Raw genomic sequence first — 24,695 nt, 5'->3', positions numbered from 1 at the left:
TACAAAGCCACAACCTGTTTATGTATATTGCGATTTGATGATAAAACATTCCTGTGGCCTATGAGCATTCTGATCTATGCTTCCTGCATTTCCCATCATTCTTTCAGAATCCACATGCATCTCTCAGGAGCCTGCGTTTGCCAAGACCTCTGTATCTGGCTCTTTTAACATTCTTTAAAATGATTTTTTCTTAGTATGCAAGACAGTGTGTTTCATTATGTCTCACTCGTACAGTGTATCATTGCCCTTTGTTCTCCTCTACCAACATCCTGAAAGACCCTCCTCCTTTGGGTACCAATCCGTTCTGTGCATTCATCTCATACATAGATCATTACCCTTGCTTGTTTCCCAACCCTACTCCCCTTTTCACCTCTTCCTCCTCTCATGATAGCTTTAATTTTCATGTAATATGTATGTGTGTGTGTGTGTATATATATATATATATACATATATATGTATATACTTAGATAATATGATTATAAGTTTAAATCTAGGTCCTGAATATTAGGGAAAATATGGCCTCTTTATCTTTTTATATCTGAATTGTTTCATGGGTATATAACCACTAGACTCTAAGATAACACCTACAGAGACACATAGCCATGTATATTACAGTGTACTGTTCCCAAGACCAAGGATATAGAAGCAGTCTGGATGTCTATCCCCAGGTGAACTGGTGAAGAAAATACAGTACATGCACAAACTAGAACTTTACTCAGCTGTAAGTAAAAATGAAATTACATTTAAAAGAAAATACATGGAGCTGGAGATTTTCAGTTCATACAAAACTCTTTTCGTGTTTGAAAACTTTTGAATTGCAAAAGTGACACTGTCCTGTGGCTCATTCACTCATTCACTTAGCTTATTTCTACAAAGGTATCACAAGACAGTGACTGTGGATTACTCTATTATAGAATCTTGCTTTTAAATTTTCAAATACTTACTGATAATTTTGGTGTTGTATATAAAATACATGCAATATATTTTATCTTGCTCACCTTCTCTTGTCCCCGAACAGTGAACACTCCATATCTCTAATTGTTTCCCCTGCTTTTACTGTCATCATTTTTAATGCATATGTCTGACTCACTGAGATTCAAGTTGTTTTCCTGGGCTTGAGGGTCTATTTTTATGAGACTGCAAGGTTCCAGTGCCTATTTAACTGAAGAAAATATCTTTCCCTTCCTCAACAGCCATTGACTGCCATTCATGGAGGAGACAGGCCTGATGAGTCCATTGACCAATTCTTGAACACACAGTAGCAGGCCTGACATTGTGCGGGCAATTGCAGATGCTATGAGCCGTGTCATGTTTATAGAAGATAGCATTATTTAACGGCTCTCCTCCCAAACGTCCACGTCTTCCATTCTTTCTCCCCCATCTCCTCCAGTGTTGCTCGGACCTTGGGGTGTAATATAGATAAACTGCTTAGGATGGGGCCACCAATTACCTGTTCTCAGCACTTCATTGTAGTCCAGTCCACAGGGATTACATAGAGACTGCTACCAGTTGTTTCCACGTCATATTAAAATTCAGGTTATTTGATAGGTGTGGAAACTTTAGCACCTCCAAACACTTCACGTATTATATAAGATAGTTGTGGTGAAATTGGTAATTCAGGTCCCATGGGACCTAGGAAAACCCCGCTGAAGGAGGTTGTGAGAATCTGGAAGCACACACATCATTAGGCTGGCATGGCTGCTCTCATGTTGCCCATTGCTATTCCACTCTCCTGGATGCCTCCTGCAAGTGACAGCAGAATTTGAATTTTACTTGCTTCCAGATGTAGGCTGTCTCCTCTTTACATGGCAATGCCAAAGCGTGCATCTCAGTTTGAGTCCGGATTTAGAGGTCTTGACAAGAGTGACTGAAGATTCTGTCATTATAAATTTCTCAGGAGCCCAAGAGATTTTGCAACCTAGGAGAGCCAGGAGAGTTTGTTTTTAGTTTCTATAGCTCTTTCCCCATGTGTGTATGTCCTTTGTATTTCTGTTTTATATCAGAAGTCTATATTTCTTACCACAGACATAATTCAGTAAAATATGTCTTAAGGAGGATTTGTGTGGGCTTTAGTAGTTAAGCCTCGTTTCAGTTTTAAATTATGTGTATATGTATGAATGTGAGTATGTACATTTGAATTAAGGTACCTGTGGATGCCAGAGGTACCAGGTCCCCTGAATCAAGAGTTGTAAGCTACCCAGTGTGTGTGTGTGCAAGGGGCAAAACTCAGGTTCTCTACAAGAGCATTATGTGTTGTTTACTCTCAACTCATCTCTCAGGTACCTGTTCTATAATTGCTGGAAAAATTTTTCTTTTGGTACAGGTGATAATTAGGTATGCTTCTGCCTACTGTTTCAATATGAATAAATATTCACGTTTTCTTTATAAGTTACCGTTTAATAATATTCAAATACTATCTTCTAATTAATATTCTGTGTATATTTTCTATTTCAGGTTGAGGAGGCTCTAGAAGCTGTCAAGAATGCTACAAATGAGCAAGATCTTGCAAACCGCTTTAAAGAGTTTGGAAAAGAAATGGTGAAACTGAACTATGTAGCAGCAAGACGACAGCAGGTAGGAAAAATTGGAAATGTTTCTGGGGGATGGGTAAGTCTAAATAACCATGTCCCAAAACATGGACCAGTCACATCTGCTTGTGATTAAATACTCCAATCACCCATCACGAAGTCTGTGTCCTGCTTTGACCATTCATGCCTCCATCGGTGCCTCCACATGGGACTTGGGTACGGTCTGGTTACTGCCTATCAATAAATCATACACTACCAATTTCTACTGATATTGAAAGAGGTTCTGCATCCCACCATACTTGAGCCTTCTCGGGTCAATTGAAAGAAAACAGACTGGGGCATCGTGTTCTACACTCTCTGGATGCCACTGTTTTCTCTCAAACTAAATCTCCTGGTTCTGTGTAAACCAGAAGCTTCATACACAGCATTCAGCACACATGCAGCCAAACTTTTATAAAAGAAAAGAAGGAAGCATGGACAGGGTAGGAGGAAGAGCAAGTGGAGAATACAGTGTTTGGATATCAGAGAACCAAGTCAGGAGGCAGGGAAGAGGGACGTTAAATACAAATGCACAAGTCATGGTATCTGGTCTTGTTAGAGAGTATTTGGATCTTATTGTGAGCTGGTTAAAAGTCCAGTATCTATGTCTGAGCCTTACATTTTAGCATCATTTTAAATATTTTGCTGAAAATGAAGCAGAGCTGAAGAGAAGCAGACAGTAGAAGAGTATAAGGGACTTGATAGCAGGCATAGGTGGTTTCCATTAGTGAGAAGCAATGAAGGTGGAGGAAATATATAGGAAGTGAAATATATCTTGAAGAGCTATCTCTGTTTCAAAGGTGAGAAATGCATGATTGACAACAGTGAGTTTCCCTCAAAGCTCTGGTGTAAGCAAATGCATAGAAGTAGAAGGAAGTAGTTTGATTGACAAGAAGAAGATTGAAAGAAGCCTAATTTGGATTAGAAATCAATATGTGGTATTTACAGGCATGGATTTGGGATGCTTAGAGCATTCACACTGAAGTATCAGATAGAAGAGAAATAGCAGGCAGGAGACCGAATAGAGCCTGTTAGTGAGGAGCTGGTGTCAGAGCACTGATGATGTGGATATTTTTATAAGAAATCTAATAAATATAGCTCATTTTTTTTCACAAAATGCCTTATTTTTAATTACTTGCTAATTCCAATTTCTTCTGTAAAATAATTGCTGAAAGAAGTAGAGCCCACTCAAAAGCACCTTGCTGCCTTTTCAGCCAATGGCTTTTTCCTCCTCCTTTTAACATGTGATTACCATGTGCACCTCATTATTTGATTTCATCTTTTCCCCTTAGTCTTGATTAAAATCCAGCCTCACACATTCTGGGCAAGTACCCAAACAATATTTCCCTCCTGATTTGTACTTGTGTGAAACAGCTTCTTGCTGTGTGTAAAATGACACCTGCAGTAGTTAACCAATGGTTCCTAATTCAACATAGATGCTTTCCAGTTTTATGCAGAAGGAACATTTCCTAAAATATCTTTGTGAAGAGACATTTTCACCATAATTTTTCAATGTACTTATATATGTGTGTATATTTATATAGGTAGTTGCATACTTATAACTATATATGTATATGCATATTCATGTATACATAAACATTCATTCATGAATGCACTTCATGTACCAGATATTGAGGAGTTAGTAAAATCCTGTGTGGTCATTCAGGGGATTCTACTTATTCCAGGGCTCACCATTGTGAAAAGGCTCAGATCTTTGCTGACCACAGATACTGCATTGCAATATTTTCTTACTTATTTTTTCACCCTAAGGGCTCAAATAATTACTTCTAGAAACTGTGTTTACAGGAATATAGCTTACCATGCTTAAGCAAAAGAGAATGCATGGGTTAGTTATTATTTACTGTCAGCTAGTACCGACTACTTTAGATGTCTCAAACCATGTGCTTTGCTCCGACTCAATTTTAAACCCACATAAAAGGAAAGAGCATATTCATTCAGACCAGCCATATGTTACCTACAAAATGAGCAAATACAAAGAGACCCCCAGGGCATCAAACACCATTTACTGATGTTTAAGAGTTGAGAGGCTGTTCCCCTCGACATTGTCCATTGGCAAAAGCGAACAGCACCTCCTTTAACAGTTCCAGGAATGATAAGAACAGACTCTCAGATGTGCTGTTGAAAGCTGAAAGAAAAGTGACTCCCAAGTGGTTTTGTTTTGAGAAAAACAGACCACTGTCGGCCTATTATTTTGTAGTCTTTAAATTTGATGTTTGATGGGACTATCAAAATGGTGTAGCAGTTAAGAGCACTTATACTCTTCCAGAGAAACTGACTCTGCTCCCACTACAGCTTTTAACTATAACTAAGGGATTTAATGTCCTCTTTTGGACAAAGGCTCCAAAACACTTCACACACACACACACACACACACACACACACACACACACTCCTATAATAAACATGCAAATAAAAGTGAATCTTTAAAGTTGATGACTGCCTTGCCATTAGAGACAGTTAAAGAAAACTTCTTCAAGTGAGGGTGAAGTGGAACTGATACATGTTGGCTTTTCTTTTTTATAAATGTAACTAAGCAGAAGCAAGCAGGTCCTAGGTGACTGATTTAAGGTTTTCCATTTGCTGAAAGCAAACACCCTGATGTCTATGACCGGCTTTCTGTTGGTGCTGTCCTGCATTCCTTTAGTGATGTTTGTGCTTTAATTACCTCTTAGCTGGTATACATTGTGCTGATGATTAAAGAGTCAGTAATATCAAAACAGACAGCGCCCAGTGCTGACATGAGAGATCCTACGTAGGAGCAGTTCATGCTTACAAAGTCACTATAGTATGTCCCATGAGTGCTGAAGGTAAGGATAAGGGTACATGGTCTTATGGAAGAAGGCTCGGGTCGATTGGCAAAAAAAAAAAAAAAATGGTTTTAAAAAGGTGAACCAGGTAGGTACTATGTCATATGATAGTGTGTATTGGATGTCAGCAACTGACTTAGACGTTTCATGAAGAAAGAACAGCTTTGCATCTCTCCAGCAGCTACAAATAGCACAAGGGAAGAAGGACTGTTTCGAAAATCCACAATGTGTTCATGAGCCTGAGGCTGCAAGTCTCCCTGCAAACACTTGACACAAGCCTTATGTACGTTCCACTTTTTCACAGGAGCTGAAGGACCCTCACTGTAGGGATGAAATGGCTGCTGCCCGCGGAGCCCTGAAGAAGAATGCCACCATGCTGTACACAGCCTCCCAAGCCTTCCTCCGCCACCCAGATGTTGCTGCCACAAGAGCCAACCGAGATTATGTATTCAAGCAAGTCCAAGAGGCCATAGCTGGAATTTCCAGTGCCGCTCAGGCCACCTCACCCACCGATGAAGCCAAAGGCCACACAGGCATTGGCGAGCTGGCTGCAGCCCTGAATGAGTTTGATGTAAGCACCTGGCTAATACTTACAGAGTGTACATTTGCCATACACACAAGTACACACACACTCACACATACATCTCTATGTACTATATATACAGTATACATATATGTGCATGAAAGGATACCATATTTTGCATAATTTAAGAGATATCATAAATTACAGGCACATAATAGCATATACTGATTTTCTTTTCAGAATTTTTTGACAGGAAGATAAGTTGTATGGTGTGTATTACTGTTACTGGGAACCAAAAATACTGGGAGAGCCTAGTAAAACAAAATCTTTAAAGAATATAACAACTATGTTTAAGAGGTCTGATCATTGCCAGATACAAGGAATGCATCACCTCCAAATCATTTGTATAATAAATTTCATTAGAAAGGAGACAAATGTCATAAGCAGCTGGCTTTAGATTGCATGCATACCGTGTCTCAGTGGAAAATTGCCCACAATTGCTTCAGTTTAAATTAGTGACAAGCAAATTCTATTACCCTAAACCCTACCTTGGAATCTGTCTTTGTATGCATGCCTCCTCTCAGGAGTGCCAGATACAAATCCCATAAAGCACCTATTGCCTGCATCTGCTTTTGCTGATGGAATAGCCTAGAATGGGACACAGGAGACTTCTTCTGCCTTGACCATGGCCTTGCTGTGTAAGTGCATGACGGGGTGCAGTCATCAGCATCCAAGGATGAAAGAAAGCACACCTCCAAGATCTAGGTGTGGAAGGCTCATCTGTGCAGTCGTTTATCCTCTAGCATGTGATCCTGCTAACAAAGACACTGCGACTCCTAAATTCCCAGACTCTTTCTCAAATGGGTATTTTGTTTCACAGTGGAGATGGGGGCAGTACAAAAAGAAATAGGACACAATTCACAGGAGAAAAAAAAAACTGTTTTGCTTAGATGCTGCTGGGAAGGATGGAGACTTTCTCTTGGGGGAGTGGACATGAGCTTTTTGCAGGCAGTGATTAGCTAGTGGCAAGAGGAGAAGATCCTGAGGAGAGCAGTGTGTGCCCAAGGTGTGAGGTGGAAAATACAGCTGAGGGAAAATTGCAATATTGTGTATTCTGAAAGTTCTGAGATCCTTTCTTCTCTCTTAATTAGACAGTTTCTATGAGTGTACACATGTATACTTTCTTACACATGTACACATATTTGCACTCACACCATATGGTGACTTTATAGGATTTTTGAAAAGTGTTGAATTTTGTATATGTTTGTGTGTCTCTGTGTGGGCGTGTGCCTGTGTGTGTCAGAGCCTGCTGAAGTCTGATGAGACCCACCCCCTGAAGCTGGAGTTTCAGGAACTTGTGAGTCGCCCAGCATGAGTGCTGGGAATCCAACTTGGGTGTTCTCCAAGTGCAGCATGTGCTTTTAACTGCTGAGAAGTCTCTCCAGTCCATTATCAGGTTTTATGTAAGAAGTATATCTGAATTTAGTAATTAATTGAATGGAGTTTTTGCAGAAATGGGGACTCGATGCCATCCAGTTCCACGTGCAACACTTCATCATGGAGCTCCCAATTTTTAAAAAAGAGTGACGGTTGCATGTTTCCAAACTTCCATGAAAATCAGTAGAACTGTTCACTCTATTCTGTTACTTATTTTAATTTCCTCACATGTGCCAAAAATACACAATATATAGATGTGCGGTGCCAAAGCCAGAATAGACTTTTGTCTACTGAAGGGCAGATCTTACTCTGTGGTGTGTAACTCTGGGACACAGGACAGGAAGGCTATTGACTCCTTCAGTACTGTCAGGCAGCAGCAATAAAATACTGATGGGTTTTTCAATCTCATTAAAGTGCTGATAAAGCTTATTTTTTTTTTATTAAAAAATGAATAAATCCATATATTAAGAAGGAAAACAGTATATCATACACTCAGATACTAAAGCATGGTGTGTTGCTGCTTTAAGTGCATACTGAAACAAAAAATGTCTCACTTATAAATCAGTAAAAAGTCACAAATAATCTAAAATGCAAAAAAAATGCTTTTAAAATATGGCAGTAAAAAAGACTTAATTAAGAAGATATTGATTCCTTAGCCGTATTTGATCCCATCCTTTTTATTACATAATGATTTCTTTTGTGATTGAATAGCAAGCAGTGAAAAGTGGCGGGAAGATAACACAAAACTTCCTGACAACAGACCCGTCAGCTGCTGCCACCTGCTGTCCAGAAGTGGAATGGCTCTGGTTCCCTTTCTCTGGTGCCAAATCATTTTCAAGGCCGCTTTCACTAATATGCATACTACTTTGAAACATCACCGTGATTTGCAAAAAGGCTTCAGATTTATACAATCAAATCTGAGATCTTCTAAGAAGACTCAAAGAGTGAAGGATGTCCATACCTTGAACATTCAACACCTTTCATTTACCCCAATAATGTCTTCTTATTTAGGGTACAGAAGACTTTGGAGTATTAGACATGAGAACAGCTGACCATTAATATACTGAGTTAATTTTATTGGTTAAATGAATTATAGATTAATTCATTTCATTTATCATAATGTTAGCTAAAGATATTATGCATTAATGAAACAACTTTGTATTATGTTAATGATTTATACCAACCAGTACTTTATTGCTGATAATTTGTTTGCAAGCAATGAAAATTATGCAACAATGACCCAGTGTTTTACATTTTATTTTCGAAGGCTAACAAAAATTACCATGTGTTAATGTTAATTGCAGCTCATATCTGAGCTGCAATCAGGACAACAACTGCTATTGGTGTAGCTGCCTAACAGCTCCTCCCTGGTAAATGAAATATGTTTTCATAACTTTCTGACCAGTAATGATGTTACTCTTAAAATTTTAAAGACATCTTTTATATAGCTAATTACTTGAAGATTTTCTATAATTTCGTATGTCAGTCAACCTACATCTTAATATTTTAAATTCTTTCATTAAAAATAGCAGACTGTTTCTCGTTATGGAACAATTATAAGTGGAACAGAGAGTCCATTTGGTCGTTGTTATTCCCCAGGTATTCTACTGTAAATCTGTTTAGAATTTTTTTTGTTATATTTTATCTTTTTTTTATTTAAATTTATTTATTTATTAAGGATTTCTGCCTCATCCCCGCAACCGCTTCCCATTTCCCTCCCCCTCCCCCGATCAAGTCCCCCTCCCTCATCTGCTCGAAGAGCAATCAGGGTTCCCTGACCTGTGGGAAGCCCAAGGACTGCCCACCTCTATCCAGGTCTCGTAAGGTGATCTTCCCTAAAATCCACATGCTGTTTACAGCTGCCTATCACTGTAACAAAATACTTGAAATAATCTCCACAAAAAGAAGGAAGATTTGGGGCAAGCAAAATGTCTCGTGGTTGAGAGTACTTGCTTTTCGTTCAGAGGACCAGAGTTAGTTCCCAGCACCGAAGTCAGCTGGCTGTAAATCTAGCTTCAGGGGACCTGATGCTCTTCTGGACTTTGTAGGTACACACAGCATACCAACACACACACACACACACACACACACACACACACACACACAGAGAGAGAGAGAGAGAGAGAGAGAGAGAGAGAGAGAGAGAGAGAGGCACTAAAAGAAAATTAACAATTTTACAAAACGAAAGATGGGTTTACTTTGGCTCGCACTTCCAGAAGTTTAGTCAAGGCTAATTGAATTCTTGTTGGAGCCCGTGAGTGAAGTATGGCAGGAGCACATGATGGGACAAGATGTTCACTTCAGCATGATAAGTAAGTGGAAAAGAGAGAGGAGAGACCAAGGCCCCAACACCCCATCAGGGAAATACCCACTAGCTCCCATCAGCACCCTTGGGAGGGTCTAAATCTTGAACACATGATCTTTCAAGGACACTTATACAGCTCATACCACAGATACTTAAACAATGGCATTTCACTGAGTGAAAAACACTAAACGCCATGTTACTGACTTTAGTGGTGATGGACAGGTTGTTAAATGGCCTAATGGCTACTGAATGCATTGACAGTTTAAACAGTTATGTCCCTGCAATGCATTGACAGTGTAGACAGTTATGTCCCTGCAATGCTGAAGTGGGAAGATCTGTGTAAATAGAAGACACTGTTGCCTAGTTCATATTTCTCTTGTCTTAAAATTGAATTTGAGAGGCAATCTGTATTAGTAGTTATGAATGTCAATTTCGGTTTCTATGGGAGGTTATATGTAGATGTGGCTTAAAATCTTATAGTTAGGTCTGCAGAGCAGTTTCCTTCAGTAAACTGTTTATTGTACAAATATGAGAAGCTTAATTCAAAAACTCCATGTGAAAAGACTAGGTCACCAATGTACGCCTATAATCTCAACACTATCCTTGGGGGTGGTTGCTAGACACAGGAAGAGCCCTAAAACTTGCTGACCACCCAGTCCAGCTGATTCAGTGAAGACCCTATCACAAAAATTCAAAAACAAAAACAAAAGAATATAGAAATAACTGAAGGAGCTATCAGGTGTCCTCTGACCTGCACATATGCGCGCATACACATACACACACACACATACGCACGCTCATCTATGAGCACACACAAAAACCTTACAGGTACTCAGAATAAGGGGAAATTGATATTTTTAACATTCATCTGTTTAAAATCATAGGATTGTATGTAATTGGTAGTTATAATTAGGGCTCAATGTTTGGCCACTTATCTTCTGTCACCACTGAGCCTGCATATATATATATATATATATATATATATATATATATATATATATATATACACTTTTTTTTATTTAAAAAAATCAGTGCAGTGATTGGCAGAGAAAAACAATCAAGGTTCCAAAACAGGTAATGTAACAATTACAAACTGCCAAGAGAGCCTCTAATCATCTGGCCACAAAAGTGAAATGATTGCGAATCAATGGGAAAGTCATCAGAGTTTCGATTGTGGGAACTGGTGAAAGTTAATTCAATCCTGTGACACTGTCCACTGAGGAATTCTGTGCAGATTATTTTTTAACAGGTAATGACTTCTCATGTGTAAGTCAAATTACAACATCAGATTTGATTGCTGGGAAGCCTTAGAGCATGGAGACAACCTTAGAAGGTAACGCGGGATTTTCTATTATTAAGTTGACCATGCTCCTGCACATTATAGGGGAACTGCTCAATTTCCAGGTCAGCCAGAGCTAGAGTGAGATCTCACCAAAAACAAACAAGCAAACAAACAAAAAACAAGATGAGAGAAGAGACCATTCCAGATAGTTTTTTTTTTTTTGTAATTCTTTTGTGGAGATAAATGCATATACTTTAGAAAACTTTAATTTTTAATGCCTTGTCTATGAAGGCTATCTCTGTGAATCTGAACATTGATGCTATTCATAAATTATGTTGTCTTGAATTCGTAAATTTAAATATGAATTTGAATTCATATTTAAAATAAAAATATTTCTATCTTTAAAATTATGTTTTTTTCTACATTGGCCTTTAACTCATTATGTGACCTCATAGTTATCCAGCTTCAGCCTCACTAGTGCTAGGATTCATCACCACCCCACAATAAAATTGTCAAATAACGAAATTAATTGAAATAAAAGGGGCCAGATACATGGCTCAGCAGTTGAGTGTTTGCTGTTCTTGCAGAGGACTAAAGCCCATTCTCAGCTCTCATGCCATGTCGTGTGATTTGCAACGGTGTAACTCCAGCTCCCGGAGCTCTAACACCTTCTTCTGGCTTCCACAGCCATCTACACACACATCTACAAATGCACATAAACTAAAAAATAAAGTCAATCACTCATATCTTTACATATACAATAGTTTAAATGAAATTATGAGGAGACTATTGACTTTCCCTCTGCTTAGCTTTTTCCATGGGACTTTGCTTTCTGTTTGTGTGGTGGATGATCTCTTATTCCGACACGTTCCATTTCTTCTTTCCCTTCTATGCTGTGTGACCCATGCCTACACAAAAAGGTATCCTTACATCTCCAAAATAACTTGTGGTGATTTGTCAAGTTGCATTCTGTCATCTGCCATATCTTTTCTTTCTCTTTCCAAGCTTGTTCCATAGGATCTGGGCCTACTGAACAAGGAAGATAAAAGTAGCTATGCCTAAAATTAATCAGGGAATTTAGCTGAGCATAATGCTGCTGCTGTCCTCTTGGGCAGGCAGAGGGGAGGGAGCAGAGGAGCATTGTTGTTCTGTAGTAGTCACTGACCAAATGCTATCCCTACTATGGGCTTCTTTTGGTGGACATAATAGCTCCATCCTAAAAAAAAAAAAAATGTGGTTCAGTACAGGGTTCAATCACAGATGCTCATATTTGGAATGTGCCCTTACAAAAAAGGAGAGAAGAGATTTCTGGATATCTGGAACTATTCACAACTCCAGACTAGATTCTGGAGATCGGGAGTTAGTAGATAGTTGCAGTAGAGAATAAGAATTCTCTATAGGTGAGTTATGTCAGGGACTCAGATATATGACCTCAGTGATTTGTGCAGAAAGAATCTGAAGAAGTCAGATCTTTTTGAATAGTGAAGTACTTCTCTTTTCTTTTGTTTCAAAGACCAAGGGGATGTCGAATGGGAACTCTGGTGCACTCCTAGCAGACTAGGAGCTGCGAACCAAAGCTCTGGACACATCAGGGTTTCTCAGAAATTCTGGCTTCTGGGTCTCTATGATCACAAGGAAAACTGAATGTATTTTCTTGGAGATAAGTACTTTTCTGTTAAGCTCCTTTTCCAGTCCCTTCTTGGTTCTTTACTAGGAGGGTTCTGCACTGTATATCTCCTTTGACATCATTCTGGGCACAACATCTGGGAAAACCCATATTAAGTGGTGAAGATCCTTAATTAGTTCCATTTTAATTAAGTTACATAAGAATGAAGAGAGAGGAGAACAGAAAGTCCCATCCAGATACTATAAATGCATTCATGAGAGAAATGCAAGCTGTAACTAACTGTTTGAAAGCAATTAGCAAGGTAAAGGACAAATGAATAAAAATGAAAGCCAGTAAACAAACCTAGGACCATGCCCTACATCAAAACAATCTATTATTCTTATTACATGCCTTTGAGAATTCCTGAGATAGCCAGCCTTGTGGTTCATGGCTCCTTGAGGGACTGGAGCATCCATAGTACCATTTATACAATCTGTAAAACAATGGAATAGGGGATTAATTGTAATAATCAAAAAGCTTTTGCTTCTTTAGACTCCTTCATTAGAGATTTCTGAGGTAATAAATGTGAGCAACTGACCTAACCTTACCTAGACATCAGGGTGAAAGATTTTCTCTCTGAATAATGCCAATATTCAACACATGCATGGTTGCTTTTACTATGGTTTCTTTTCTTTAGTACCTCTATCAATAACTTTTAACCACATTCTCTGATATCTGTCCATCAAAGTGAATGGGCATCACCAGAACTCTGGGACCCTGAAACAAGTGCAGGACGTGGATTCAGAAGACTGAAACTTATTCCAAGCTCTAGATAACTGTGTAATCACAGGAACTGAGGTGTCATATCTTGTTCTAGTGTAAAGTTTGGCTGTAGGATAGTTAGTTCTTTCACAGAGAGTGAAAAGGGTACAAATGAGACATAGCACCAAAGATGCACATGGCATAGAAGAGAAAATGCATTCTTAGTGAGATATTTACTACAGTGCATCGATGTCATTGTATGCACTTTGGTGCATAATGTGCTATTAAATTGTGTGTGTGTGTGTGTGTGTGTGTGTGTGTGTGCAAGGTTGGGAGGGAAGAGTGGAACAGAGAATGAATTCCTTAAGGAATTGATCAATTTAGTTCTTATTTGTGTGTGTCTGTGTGCAAGCACATGCATGTGTGTCTTGCATTTAGGAGCACACAGAAGGCAGAAGAGTGAATTGAATCTTGTGGAGCTGGAATTAGAGGTGTTTGTGAGCAGCGTGATAGAGGTGTGTGGATCTGAACTCTGGTACTCTGCCAGACCAAGTGCCACGAATGGCTAAGTATACATGCAGACCTATGCTTTGGAAATTCAAAACAAGTTCCACATCAGTGATTTTCTTATTTAGGTTAAGCTGTTTCTTTGAGCTTCTTTAATGTGCACGGCACACTCATTCTAACTTTTCTTTAAAAGAAATTGTTTCCTTATTTGTTTGAGATAAAGCCTTACTATACAGCTCCAGGTGGGATTCCCATTTTTTTGGACTCAATTTTCAGTTACCTGAGGTTACAGGTACGTCATACCTGGTTCTTATATCACATCAAGAACCAAAACCAAATGAACAAAAACGATAAGAAAACCCAGTATATCTACTTACTGCTGGATTCAGCAATTTTCAGCAGCTTTCTTTCTCTAAAAGAAGTGCTTCTCAATCTACCTGCTCTTTCTCACTCACTACAGTCAATGTAGTTAGAGAAGCAATAGCCTTCTAGCATTCTTTATCGTACACTGACATCTGGTGGCCAAACACTACAGTGGTACCTGTATCCTTACCAACATACCATAATTTAAGCCCAGGAATGCAAGCAAGTATCTATACTACAACATTGTGGACCGGCTTCAGAAAATGTTTGGTCTGTTTTGTAAATTAATATTGTGAAGGATAAGTACTCAATTCTTTCTGTAAGTGTCTAGAGCCATGGGATAGTAGCTAAAATTGGTGTAAACACAGTTGTGAATGAAAATCCTCACAGGAAAGCATAGACGGAACAGAAGGTTAGTCTCTATGTGGCCATGGGACTCAGTTTACCAAGTTTATTAGACAATTGTCTTCCATGGCTTTTCTTCTCTAGACGCTCTCACCAGAGACAATCACCCACAATCTAAAAGCCATGCTGTGGGATGCAGACTCCTTGCTTCTGAATGACATTTCCAGGGATTTATCAAACTAAGAATAAGTTCTGACAGAAGTGTTTGCTTTCCTATGTGGTAGGAAGGGTGGGGATAAACACTCACACACACGTTTGTGCATACATGTTGGAATGTGTGGGTGTTCATGCATGCCTGTCTTGGTGTACACGCATGCAGGTGGAGATCAGCAGATAGCCTCCAGTGTTGATTCTCAGCCATCTTCTCATTTCTTGTCTTGGACAAAGTCTTTCATTAGCCTGGTGCTTTGCCAGGTAGTTCATGGTACCTGACCCTGCATTCCAGGAACCTTTCTGTTTCCCATTTTACCGTCATTGATTACAGGCATGTGTTTTCCTTTTGTTACAAGGATTCTGGCAATCCAAGCTTGTGCTCTCAAACGTTGAGAGGGAAGTATTTTACCAACTGAGCCATCTCCAAAGCCAATAATTATTTATTCTTCTGTTAACATTTTTTTCTCCAAGGAAATATTTCAGGGCAATTTAATTTTATCTTGGACATTTCAGTCCTAAAAGGGGAGTATGTGAATTACTGAGCAAATAGGAAAATGAGTTTTGAAATAATATTTTAATAATTACCTCTTAAATCCTTGATTCCCTGACTTTTGGGCTTTAAATAAAATTATTGTACTTTCAATATCGTGTCCTTTTACAGAGAAAAGTATAAGAATCTATATTTTCCATGAGTAATTAATTTTCTCTATGGGGAAGATTGTTGGGTTTTATTTTTGGCCTTAGTACACCTTTATTTCAAATAATTAATGCTAAGTGAAAGCCCAAATGCTAATGTAGTTGATGAATATATTAAAGATTGTCCACATGGGACAACAAAGAGTATATTTTTGATTATCACTGATTTATTAGTTGTGCTTCAATATTGGGAACCACATGAGAGATTTTCTCTGATGAAGTGATTATGGAGAAGCATGTAGTCTATTTAAATACCTCAATTATTCAGACTTAGGTTTAAATTTTTTAAAATGTTACTTTTACTTACATGTATATGTGTGCCTGCCTGTCTGTATGTGCACCATGAGTACACAGATGCCCACAGAAGTCGAAAAGTGACATGAGCACCCCTGGGATTACAGGCAATTATGAGGTACCCACACTGAGTGCTGGCGTTTAAATCCCTGTACAAGAGGAGCAAGTGCTCTTCACTGCTCACTCATCTCTCCATTTCCATCAGCGCTAAGCTTTGATGAGCATTCCAAGGATCAGCCTTCTTATGCTCTTCCTATGGGAAGAGCATACAGTCCTGGTAATACACTGAAAATATGCTAAGTAGTTATTTACATCTTTTCTGATTTAATTTGGCTCAGTGGCACAGCACACATACACACAGAGCATACTGTCATCCTCCTTGCTTCCTAAACTTCTTGTTCAGATTTCTTTAAAACCAAACTCATTTACATGCTTCTCACCCTTATTTTTCAGTAATGAATTAGGGAAACTTTGCTGTTGCTTATTAAATTTCTTCATTTCTCCAAGAGTTTCTGATTATATTAAAAAATTCATTGGTTATCGATGTAAAGCCACAGAAAAATACTTCCTCCCTCCCGGGTTCACATATAAGAAGTAGGTGCACCCCACTGCTGGGAACATCCTGTCTAATGCAGGCCACCCCTGTTACCCTGGTCTTACTAGGAAGCGCTAGAGAGCAGAGCACAGAATAAAACAGTGGAAATGCTTGTGGTTTAGTCCTGCTCTGTATCTTTCCATTCTTGATCTTGTTTCTCCGTCTACTATGCAATTTCAATAGTACATAGAAAGAATGAAGCCCAGAGAGATGCCACCTTATAATATGTTTAACTCTAGGAAGATAGCCCAAATAAGCAAGTCATGATGCCACATAAGCAAAATAAAATACTTTTTGTACAAATGAAGCTTCATGGAGGGTCTTACTGATACTGGAGAAATACCTCAGTCAGTAGAGTGCCTACCTACCATGCATGGATTCCTGGGTACGGTCCTCAGTACTGCATAAAACTATGCTTGATGACTGATGCTTGCAGTGCAGTCACTGAGAAAGGGGCAGGAGGATCATGGGTTTGAGGTCATCCTTCTCCACATAGGGAGTTTGGGGCAGCTCTGGGGCCACCCCTCCCTCCAAAAATATAAAAGCAGAAACAACTCACAAAGGTCCTGAGGCTCAACCAGCTCATCTTGCCTAGAGCTGTCTAGAGTTATCTTCAGAATGAGTTCCAGAGGTGACGCTTTGCTTCTCACATATGCAACTTTCCCCACCTTAGTAGATCAGGAAAATTATTGTTCATGTGTCAGTTTTCAAAAATGTCTTGAGATCACCTACAGGATTTGATCATATTTCTCCAGACACTGGAGACTATACTGGTGGTCATCGTGACAAAATTTTCTGTTCTAATTTCTTTATCTTCCCTTTGGCACCTGCTTTGAATTTTTTTTGTCTCGTATCACACATAACAAGAGCAGGTGATTGGATCAGGAAGGAGTCATTGGGAGGAAGAGGACAGAGCATGGCAGTCTTGCTGTGTGTGTGTGTGTGTGCATGTGTGTGAATGCGTGTGTGTGAATGTGTGTGTGAATCCTTTCATGACAATTTACAGTGCTTCATGACAGTTGTCAAGGCCACGTGTGAACAAGTTTGTATATCTAGTCTCTAAAGACATTCCACAGTGACCAACTCCCCGAAGTTTTACGGCACCTTCTAACCATTCCATCCTGTGACCATATTTTAATCACAGAGGATATTTAAGGGACCGAGTTAAACAGTTTTCTAGTCATTGTCTGTAAACTTATGTTCCCAGCATTCAGGAAGCTGAACTGGGAGGAAACGTTAACTTGAGACAAACCAAGGCTACATCATAAAGACCTGCCTCAAAAAACAAAATAAAACCAGAATTTATTAAATTACACCCAAACCAGCTTATATATCCTTTGTCCCAACATAAACTTGGGGGCAGGGCATAAAATTCATAAGGTGAATATCGTATTTCTATGCCAAAATAGAATCTGTAACACTTACATTTGATGACTTAACTTATTCCATGAGATGTTCATACATGGGACATAGGATTCATATTGATACACAGTTGTTGGCTTGAACCACAATGTGATTCTTAAAATACCACCCCCCCTTGGTGAAAAATCTGTCTAGATGGGCACAGAGGTGTGCAATCATCTTTATTTGAAGCAGGATCATGTTTGACATCATCAAATAATGCTTACGAACCACATCACTGTGAAGTGGATTTTTTTGCACTAGTTAATTTGAATGTGTGACACAAAAGTTTCCAAGCCTTGTAGTTCCTGTTTCTACAGTATTATATTGGAGACTGTATTGAGACTGAGAAAGATCACTGAACAGCAAGACATTTTCCAAAGATTTTTTTAAAACAAAGATCATCGCAGACTTGAAGAAAGATGACATTTGTAGTGATCTGTGGGAGGGGAGATTCATTTACAAGGAAGGGTAATGTCCTTGATCTGCCATCATCACCCAGGGTGTGACAGCTTGTGACAGGTGGATGCATGCTGCTATCACTTCTGATTCTCTTCTGACTACAGACGCAGCATCACTGCAGCACTCTGGAGCAGCCAAATAATCCGAAAGTGGCATAAGGCAACGACTGGTCTTTATGTGATTATGTCATCCATGAGATTATCCTGCAGTGAGAAGATAGGGAAAACAGTTTGGAATCACCATGACATCCCGTGTGTGTGTACACGTATGTGTGAGTAATATGTGTGTGTGCATGAATATATTTCATACTGTTTTTCATTGACCTTTGTTTTTCCCTTTTTTTCATTTTTACTAATGATCATTTTCTAATTTCCTTATCTGTTTCTCTGAAGTAGGCCCTCCTATATCAGTTTATAGTCTAGACAGTCCCCTACAGATACACTCACAGGCCAACTAGATATAAATAATTGTTCCAGTGACTCTAGGTTGTGTCAATTTGACAGTAAAAACAATCAGTCAACACAGTTCTTAAGTTTAACATCAGTGTGAACAGAGCAATCTACTTGAACTTTTCTAGCAGGAGGGGGCACTCCCTTCAGAGACTGTTGTGCATGAGTGTGTAGATGAGTATTATGTATGCACACATGTACTTGTGTGTATGTATGCATTATGTGTGTGCATATGTGTGTATGTGCATGTGTGTACTGTGTTTGTGGGTGTTCTCTTAAATCATCAGGCTGAATATGTGGTTTTAATCACTAAATATATATATATATATATACATATATATATATATATATATATATATATAAAATAAAGTTTTCTCTTATACTTCAGTTCCTAACATTATTATTAAAGCACCTCACTTGTCTGTCTTCCTGTGCCTGTGCTGTGGTTATGGCAACTCTAGAGAGATTCTTTTACCAAAATATGACTGGAAAATCATGGTTGTGAGAATTCCACCAAAGTCTCAATCTTGGTCAGTTTTCACACCTGATACAGAAAAATCTAACATATATATTACAAGGTTGATTAAGCTATATCATCGCATCTTAGGGCACCCTGTCAGGTGTTTTCTTTTTCATTCTTCTATCGTCTTTCATTCCATTCTCTCAAGCTGCCGGTAAAATTGTCTTTCTCAGAACCAGACATAGTTACCCCTCTTCTGTTCTGCTTGTTCAAGGAGTTCAAACTTCTGTACATAATCCCACTGACTATAGTAGGTTCACTTCTCAGTCTGTTGAACAGAGGGCACTTTGCTCTCCAGAAGGATCTGAACTTCCTAGGTTCCCTTCTCACACCTACCTGGCACCTGATCCCCTTCCCTTATTTTAGTTTCATAGGGTAAATGTGGCCACTAGGCTTATTGTAATAATAATTAATGAAAACATTTTGTTATGTGATTTAATAAAGATAACTACACACATGCTAGCCAGTCATAGTACTTTTTGAAAATGGATGTCAGGCTGGAGAGATGGCATCACGAGTAAAGGTACTGCCATCAACTCTAATACTTGAGTTTGATCCTGGGTTTCACATGGAGAAAAGAGAGAACTGACTCCCCAAAATCATCCTCTTATCTATAGACACACACTGTGGCATGCCTGCTATACACCCATACACTTGAAATCACATGAAACTCTAGCTCTAGGGGATCTGACATTCTCTTCTAGCCACCACAGGCACTGAATTTACATTTAGAAACCTACTCACAGACATCATAGACAAATAATTAAAAACTAGAAGTAAAACTTTAAATATATCAGTTCTTCATATTTTCATGAGAATAACTATTGTATATTCATACCTTAGTGTCCTAGATAGGGATCTGGTGCTGTGACGAGACACCATGACCATAGCAACTCTTATAAAGTAAACATTTATTTGAGGGTGGCCCACTTAGAATATCAGAGGTTCAGTCCATTATGATCATGAGGGAGCATGGCAGCATGCAGGCTGACATCGTGCAGGAGATGAGAGTGCTATGTCTCACTTTAGCCTCAAACAGACTGTTTGGAAACAGACAAAAGACAGCCACTCTCTTCACCAAAATAGCTCAAGAAAGATTTCTAAGCAGCACACTAAAATTCCTCTCTGAAACCTCTTGGGCCAGCTCCCAACATTTCAAATCATTATCAGCACCTTTGGTTTCCATGCTCCTGTTAACATACGTAGTTAAGCAGTGCTTGAAGAATTTCGCTACTTTCCAAACCCAAAGTACCAAAGTCTAAATGCCTCCAAACAAAAGCATGGTCAAGTCTATCACACCAATACCTCACTACTGGTACCAAGTTCTTTATTAGTTTGGGTTTTTATTGCATGAAGAGACACACTGACCACAGCAACTCTTATAAGAAAACATTTAAATGAAGTGGCATATTAAAATTCTGAGGTTTAGTCCATCATGGCAGGGAGCATGGCAGCATGGAGACAGGCATGGTGCTGGAAAAACAGCCAAGTGACCTACATCTTGCAGGCAACAGGAAGTTGACCCACCCATTGGTTGTTGTCCTGAGTATATGAAACCTCAAAATCTGCTCCCGCAGTTACACACTTCCTCCAAAAAATATATACCCACTCCAACAAAGCCACACCTTCTAATAGTACCACTCCCTATGAAATTATGGGATAAGGGAGACCAATTAGATTCAAACTAGCACATTTAGTAACCACTGTTTCAACTCTATATAAGGAATAAATAAATGAGTGTCTCTGTGTAGGTATTAACTAGAGACTACAAACAGGAATCCCTTGCATCTGTCTTTTTGCATATTTAATTAAGCACTGCATAACCTGTAATAATTTATACTTAGGAAAGGCTAATTTTGTCAGTGAACTGCCGTTGGACAATAGCAGATTACTCTAGAAATAAAGATCTGTGTCATGAGCCCACAAGTGCTAATAAATTGCACTCAAGCAGTTCACCTCTGCCCAGCTGTACGGCAGGCCTTACATAGGCTGCCCCAGCAGAGTGGGAGTAGCAACCATAACAAAAATTGGTGGAAGGGGACCTGGGACTAGACAAATAAAAAAGGATCTCTTGGTGCCACAAAGAAAATGATAAAGGGGACTTAGAAGGGAGAAGAAGCAGTTGCCTGTGCTAACGTGCTATACACAAAGGTGAGTAATGTTGATTCCATCCAGCAATCTAGTGAGTTTGCACATTCTTAAATGGCAGATTTCTGAAAAATAGTAAATCTTCTATCTTCCAATCAGCTCTTGAACCATTAATTTTTTTCCAAAAATAGTTTTCATGAATAGGAAAAAAAAAAGTATGGTGGAGGGAGAGAGCAGAAGCCTAAGGTGTTTTTTTTTGTGTGTGTGTGTGTGTTAATTTATATTCTTTGAAATGCATCCCATTTAACAATGTATCTTATGGCAGAAAACTTTTGACTACTGATGCCTCACAGTACCTAGCATATAATAGATTCTCAATAAACACTGAAGGAACAAGGAATGAGTGAATATCTGACAATACCTTTTGCTACTGGATGAGGCAAAGTAAGCCAGTCATTTATGTGGATCAGAAGGTTTTCTTACTTCAGGGAAACTCACATACAGAGGGAAGAAGATGTAATTGATAAGATAAAAACTAATGGCAAAAATAAGAAAAGTGACTTGTGAATGTTTGATGTTGTTAGGTAAAAATTACTGTACCTTTTCTCCTGGATTTTGCAGAACATCAAGATTACAGGCTCATCTGCCTTAGGGTTCGCTTGTGTGTACTTTCTTCCCAGGTCACCCACCATTGACATATCTCTCCTCTTTAGTCATTTCTTTGCCCAAGGCTACACCCTCTTTGACTTTCATAATTATCCCTCTTTTCTTTGTTTTTCTCCTGCCTATTAGAATACTGTGTTTTTTATTTAATAACGTGTTCTGTTTTTCTCTCATTTGAATATGGGTTTCTCCAGAATTCTTTCCTTTATGTCATGTGACTCTCACTCACTGGCTCCTTTGGTAAGCATCTCATAGAGTATACCTACTTACTTCTCTAATTCCAACCTCCTTCCTGAATTCCAGGTCTGTACTCAACTCTGTGTTCAAAACCTGAAATTGCATGCTTTCTATGCTCTCTTAACTACAATGAATGTCTTTAGCAGATCCAACATATCTTTTCTTCACATACGCATGCATGTTTGCACACAGGTACACATACAAACACATACACATTCACAGAGAGAATTGAGCAACCTTTGTTGATGTATCACGTTGATCTAGAAAACTACATCTTACCAGCTTTCTTTTCTAGCTAGTTAATACCTTCTTAAATATACTCAGAGGTGTGCCTTCTGATTTCTTAGACATCTCTCAGTGCAATCAACATTCCATATTAACCATCTCCCTTTCCTAAGCCTTCTGATTGCTTCAACCACTATTCCCCCATGTTGACACAGTGCTATGTGCAGAGTAAAATCTAATGTATTTCAAATTTGTACTATAACAATGGCTATTCAGGCTCATCCATACTTTTATCTGAACTGTCAGGATGATTCAGAAAGTAAGCGTCTGATGAATGGATGTTTAAATGCTTTTGTTAATTTGTTGATTTCAGTGGCTACTTGGTTTATGCAGATTAATGTCTGAAGTGTTTGAGCTATTGCTTCGCAAACTTCTTCACAATAGCCATCCATATGTCGGTGAACACTCTGGTTTGTTCCAATGGGCATATATTATCATTTTGGTCAGCATGTTTGTTTTCCAGTGTTGCACAGAGTTGATACAATTTAAGTATTGTAAACAGACTTGCATCAAACTCCAAAGTTCAGAAGTGAGTATGACATTCTCATTAATCAAAAAGAATATTTCAAAGCCATGTGATATTTCTTGATAAGGAATTAACACATTGTGCATGATTACTGGGAAATACAAACTCTTTCTTTCCCATCTTAATTTGCCTTCTTATTAAACAGACAGAAAAAGATAGATTAGTTTATGTTCAAGGTGTATGTGTCTCCCCCATGGCCAGTGAGCTAATTTCCCTTTCATATTTGTAGAATATTGATACAACTATTCTCCCATAAGACATGAAATTTGAGTGCATAACCAGTTTGTGGAAATCACCTCATAATTTATTAGGTTGATAACAGCAATTAAGTCACAATTGCTTCTGAGAAATACAAATTGACTTTCTTTCTAAGTGGCTAATTTAAGATTTTCAATTGAAGATGCAGAGTGTAATGGATTTCTGGGGTAAGAAGTTTGTTTTTACAAGTATTAAACTTAAATTTTCCAGCCACTGATAATCCAGTAACTAATCGTTCAACTGATAATTTCTCCATGGCATTTTTCCCTCTGACTGTTTATTTTCTGATTGCTTATGGATTCAATGAAAGAGAGGGTTTTACATGGAATTATATCAACAATCCTATGGTTTTACACCTACTTAAAATGATAAAACTCAGGATGTCATGGCTGCTGCTCAGTCGGTATAGTATTTGCCTACCATAAAGAAAGCCTTGGATTCCATCCCAGCACCGAAAAATACTGGCATGATGGAACATACCTATAAACCTAGCACTGGGAGTTTGAGGCTAGACAATCAGAAATGCAAGGTCATTTGAAGCTCCATGGTGAGTTTTAGAGTAGCCTTGTGTACATGAGATTATTCAAAGAAACACACAATGCTTGAAAGTTCACTCTGAGCTTGAAGACTATACAAAAACAGACTGTAGACCTTGTCAGGCCATCATTTGCTAACACTAATGGATTCAAATCTTCAGGAGAGATTTCCAAATTGTCATAAAATATTGTTTCTGTGGCCCTACCGCTGCACTGAGACCTACCTGTTGCCCTCTGTACTCATGCGCTCCCCATTACACAATGCCTATGGGTTCCATTTACAATGCATGGAATTTTAAAGTAGTTCTTTTTCTGCGTGAGTCAGGATCAAACATTATGAAAATTTAAGGTAATCCATCTTTCTAGATAAATCACAATAACAGAAATTTATTGACAGGAGGAGCTGACTCTCTCAGGTAGACTCCCCTCCCACAGTGAGCAGAAATGACATCCATCATCAGGCCTGGCTACTTTTCATTAACTGTAAATCTGAAGGTCACCGAGCCACATCAGACACCAGAACATACTGAAATGCACATGTTTAAATGTCCATCTGTATCTATCTGCGTATATTGTGTTCACTTTCAAAACCTAACTCAGTTCATCAGCATAAAGTCATGTCTTGCTTATGTGGGGAAATTTCAGCAAACTGCAGGTGATACTAAATTGAAGGCAAAGCATCCTATCTGGTGGAATTTCTTACATGGACTCTCTCTGTCATGTGCGTGTACAGACACACACAATACACACATGCATATGTGCTCACATATGTTTAAACCATCCACATACAGGTGATAAACAGATTTTAAGAATGACTCGTTAGCAAGTAGTTGGACGAGTAAGGAGGGTGCTCTGGAACCCCGATTATGAAGTTAATGCATAATGTAGAGTGACCCCAGAAATGTGGAACATGAGAAGAAAGAGCTATTTCAAGCTGTTTGATCATT

General features: G+C 38.7%; 1 protein-coding gene across 2 annotated transcripts in view; it reads left to right on the top strand.

Annotated features, from left to right (window-relative positions):
* The window catches only part of Ctnna2 (catenin alpha 2), a 1,108,102-nt gene that overhangs the window by 339,808 nt on the left and 743,599 nt on the right, over positions 1-24,695 (top strand). For both annotated transcript variants that reach the window (XM_041679862.1, XM_041679872.1), the window contains exons 5-6: positions 2,455-2,574; positions 5,700-5,966. In XM_041679862.1, coding sequence (XP_041535796.1) covers positions 2,455-2,574; positions 5,700-5,966 — 387 coding nt within the window. The remainder of the gene's footprint in view (positions 1-2,454; positions 2,575-5,699; positions 5,967-24,695) is intronic.

Source organism: Microtus oregoni, unplaced genomic scaffold (assembly GCF_018167655.1).
Source record: "Microtus oregoni isolate MIOR12 unplaced genomic scaffold, Mior012 000002F_ref0000024, whole genome shotgun sequence".
Lineage (NCBI taxonomy): Eukaryota > Metazoa > Chordata > Mammalia > Rodentia > Cricetidae > Microtus > Microtus oregoni.
The sequence above is the reverse complement of the archived record's forward strand: the minus strand, read 5'-3'. Positions and strand labels throughout refer to the sequence as shown.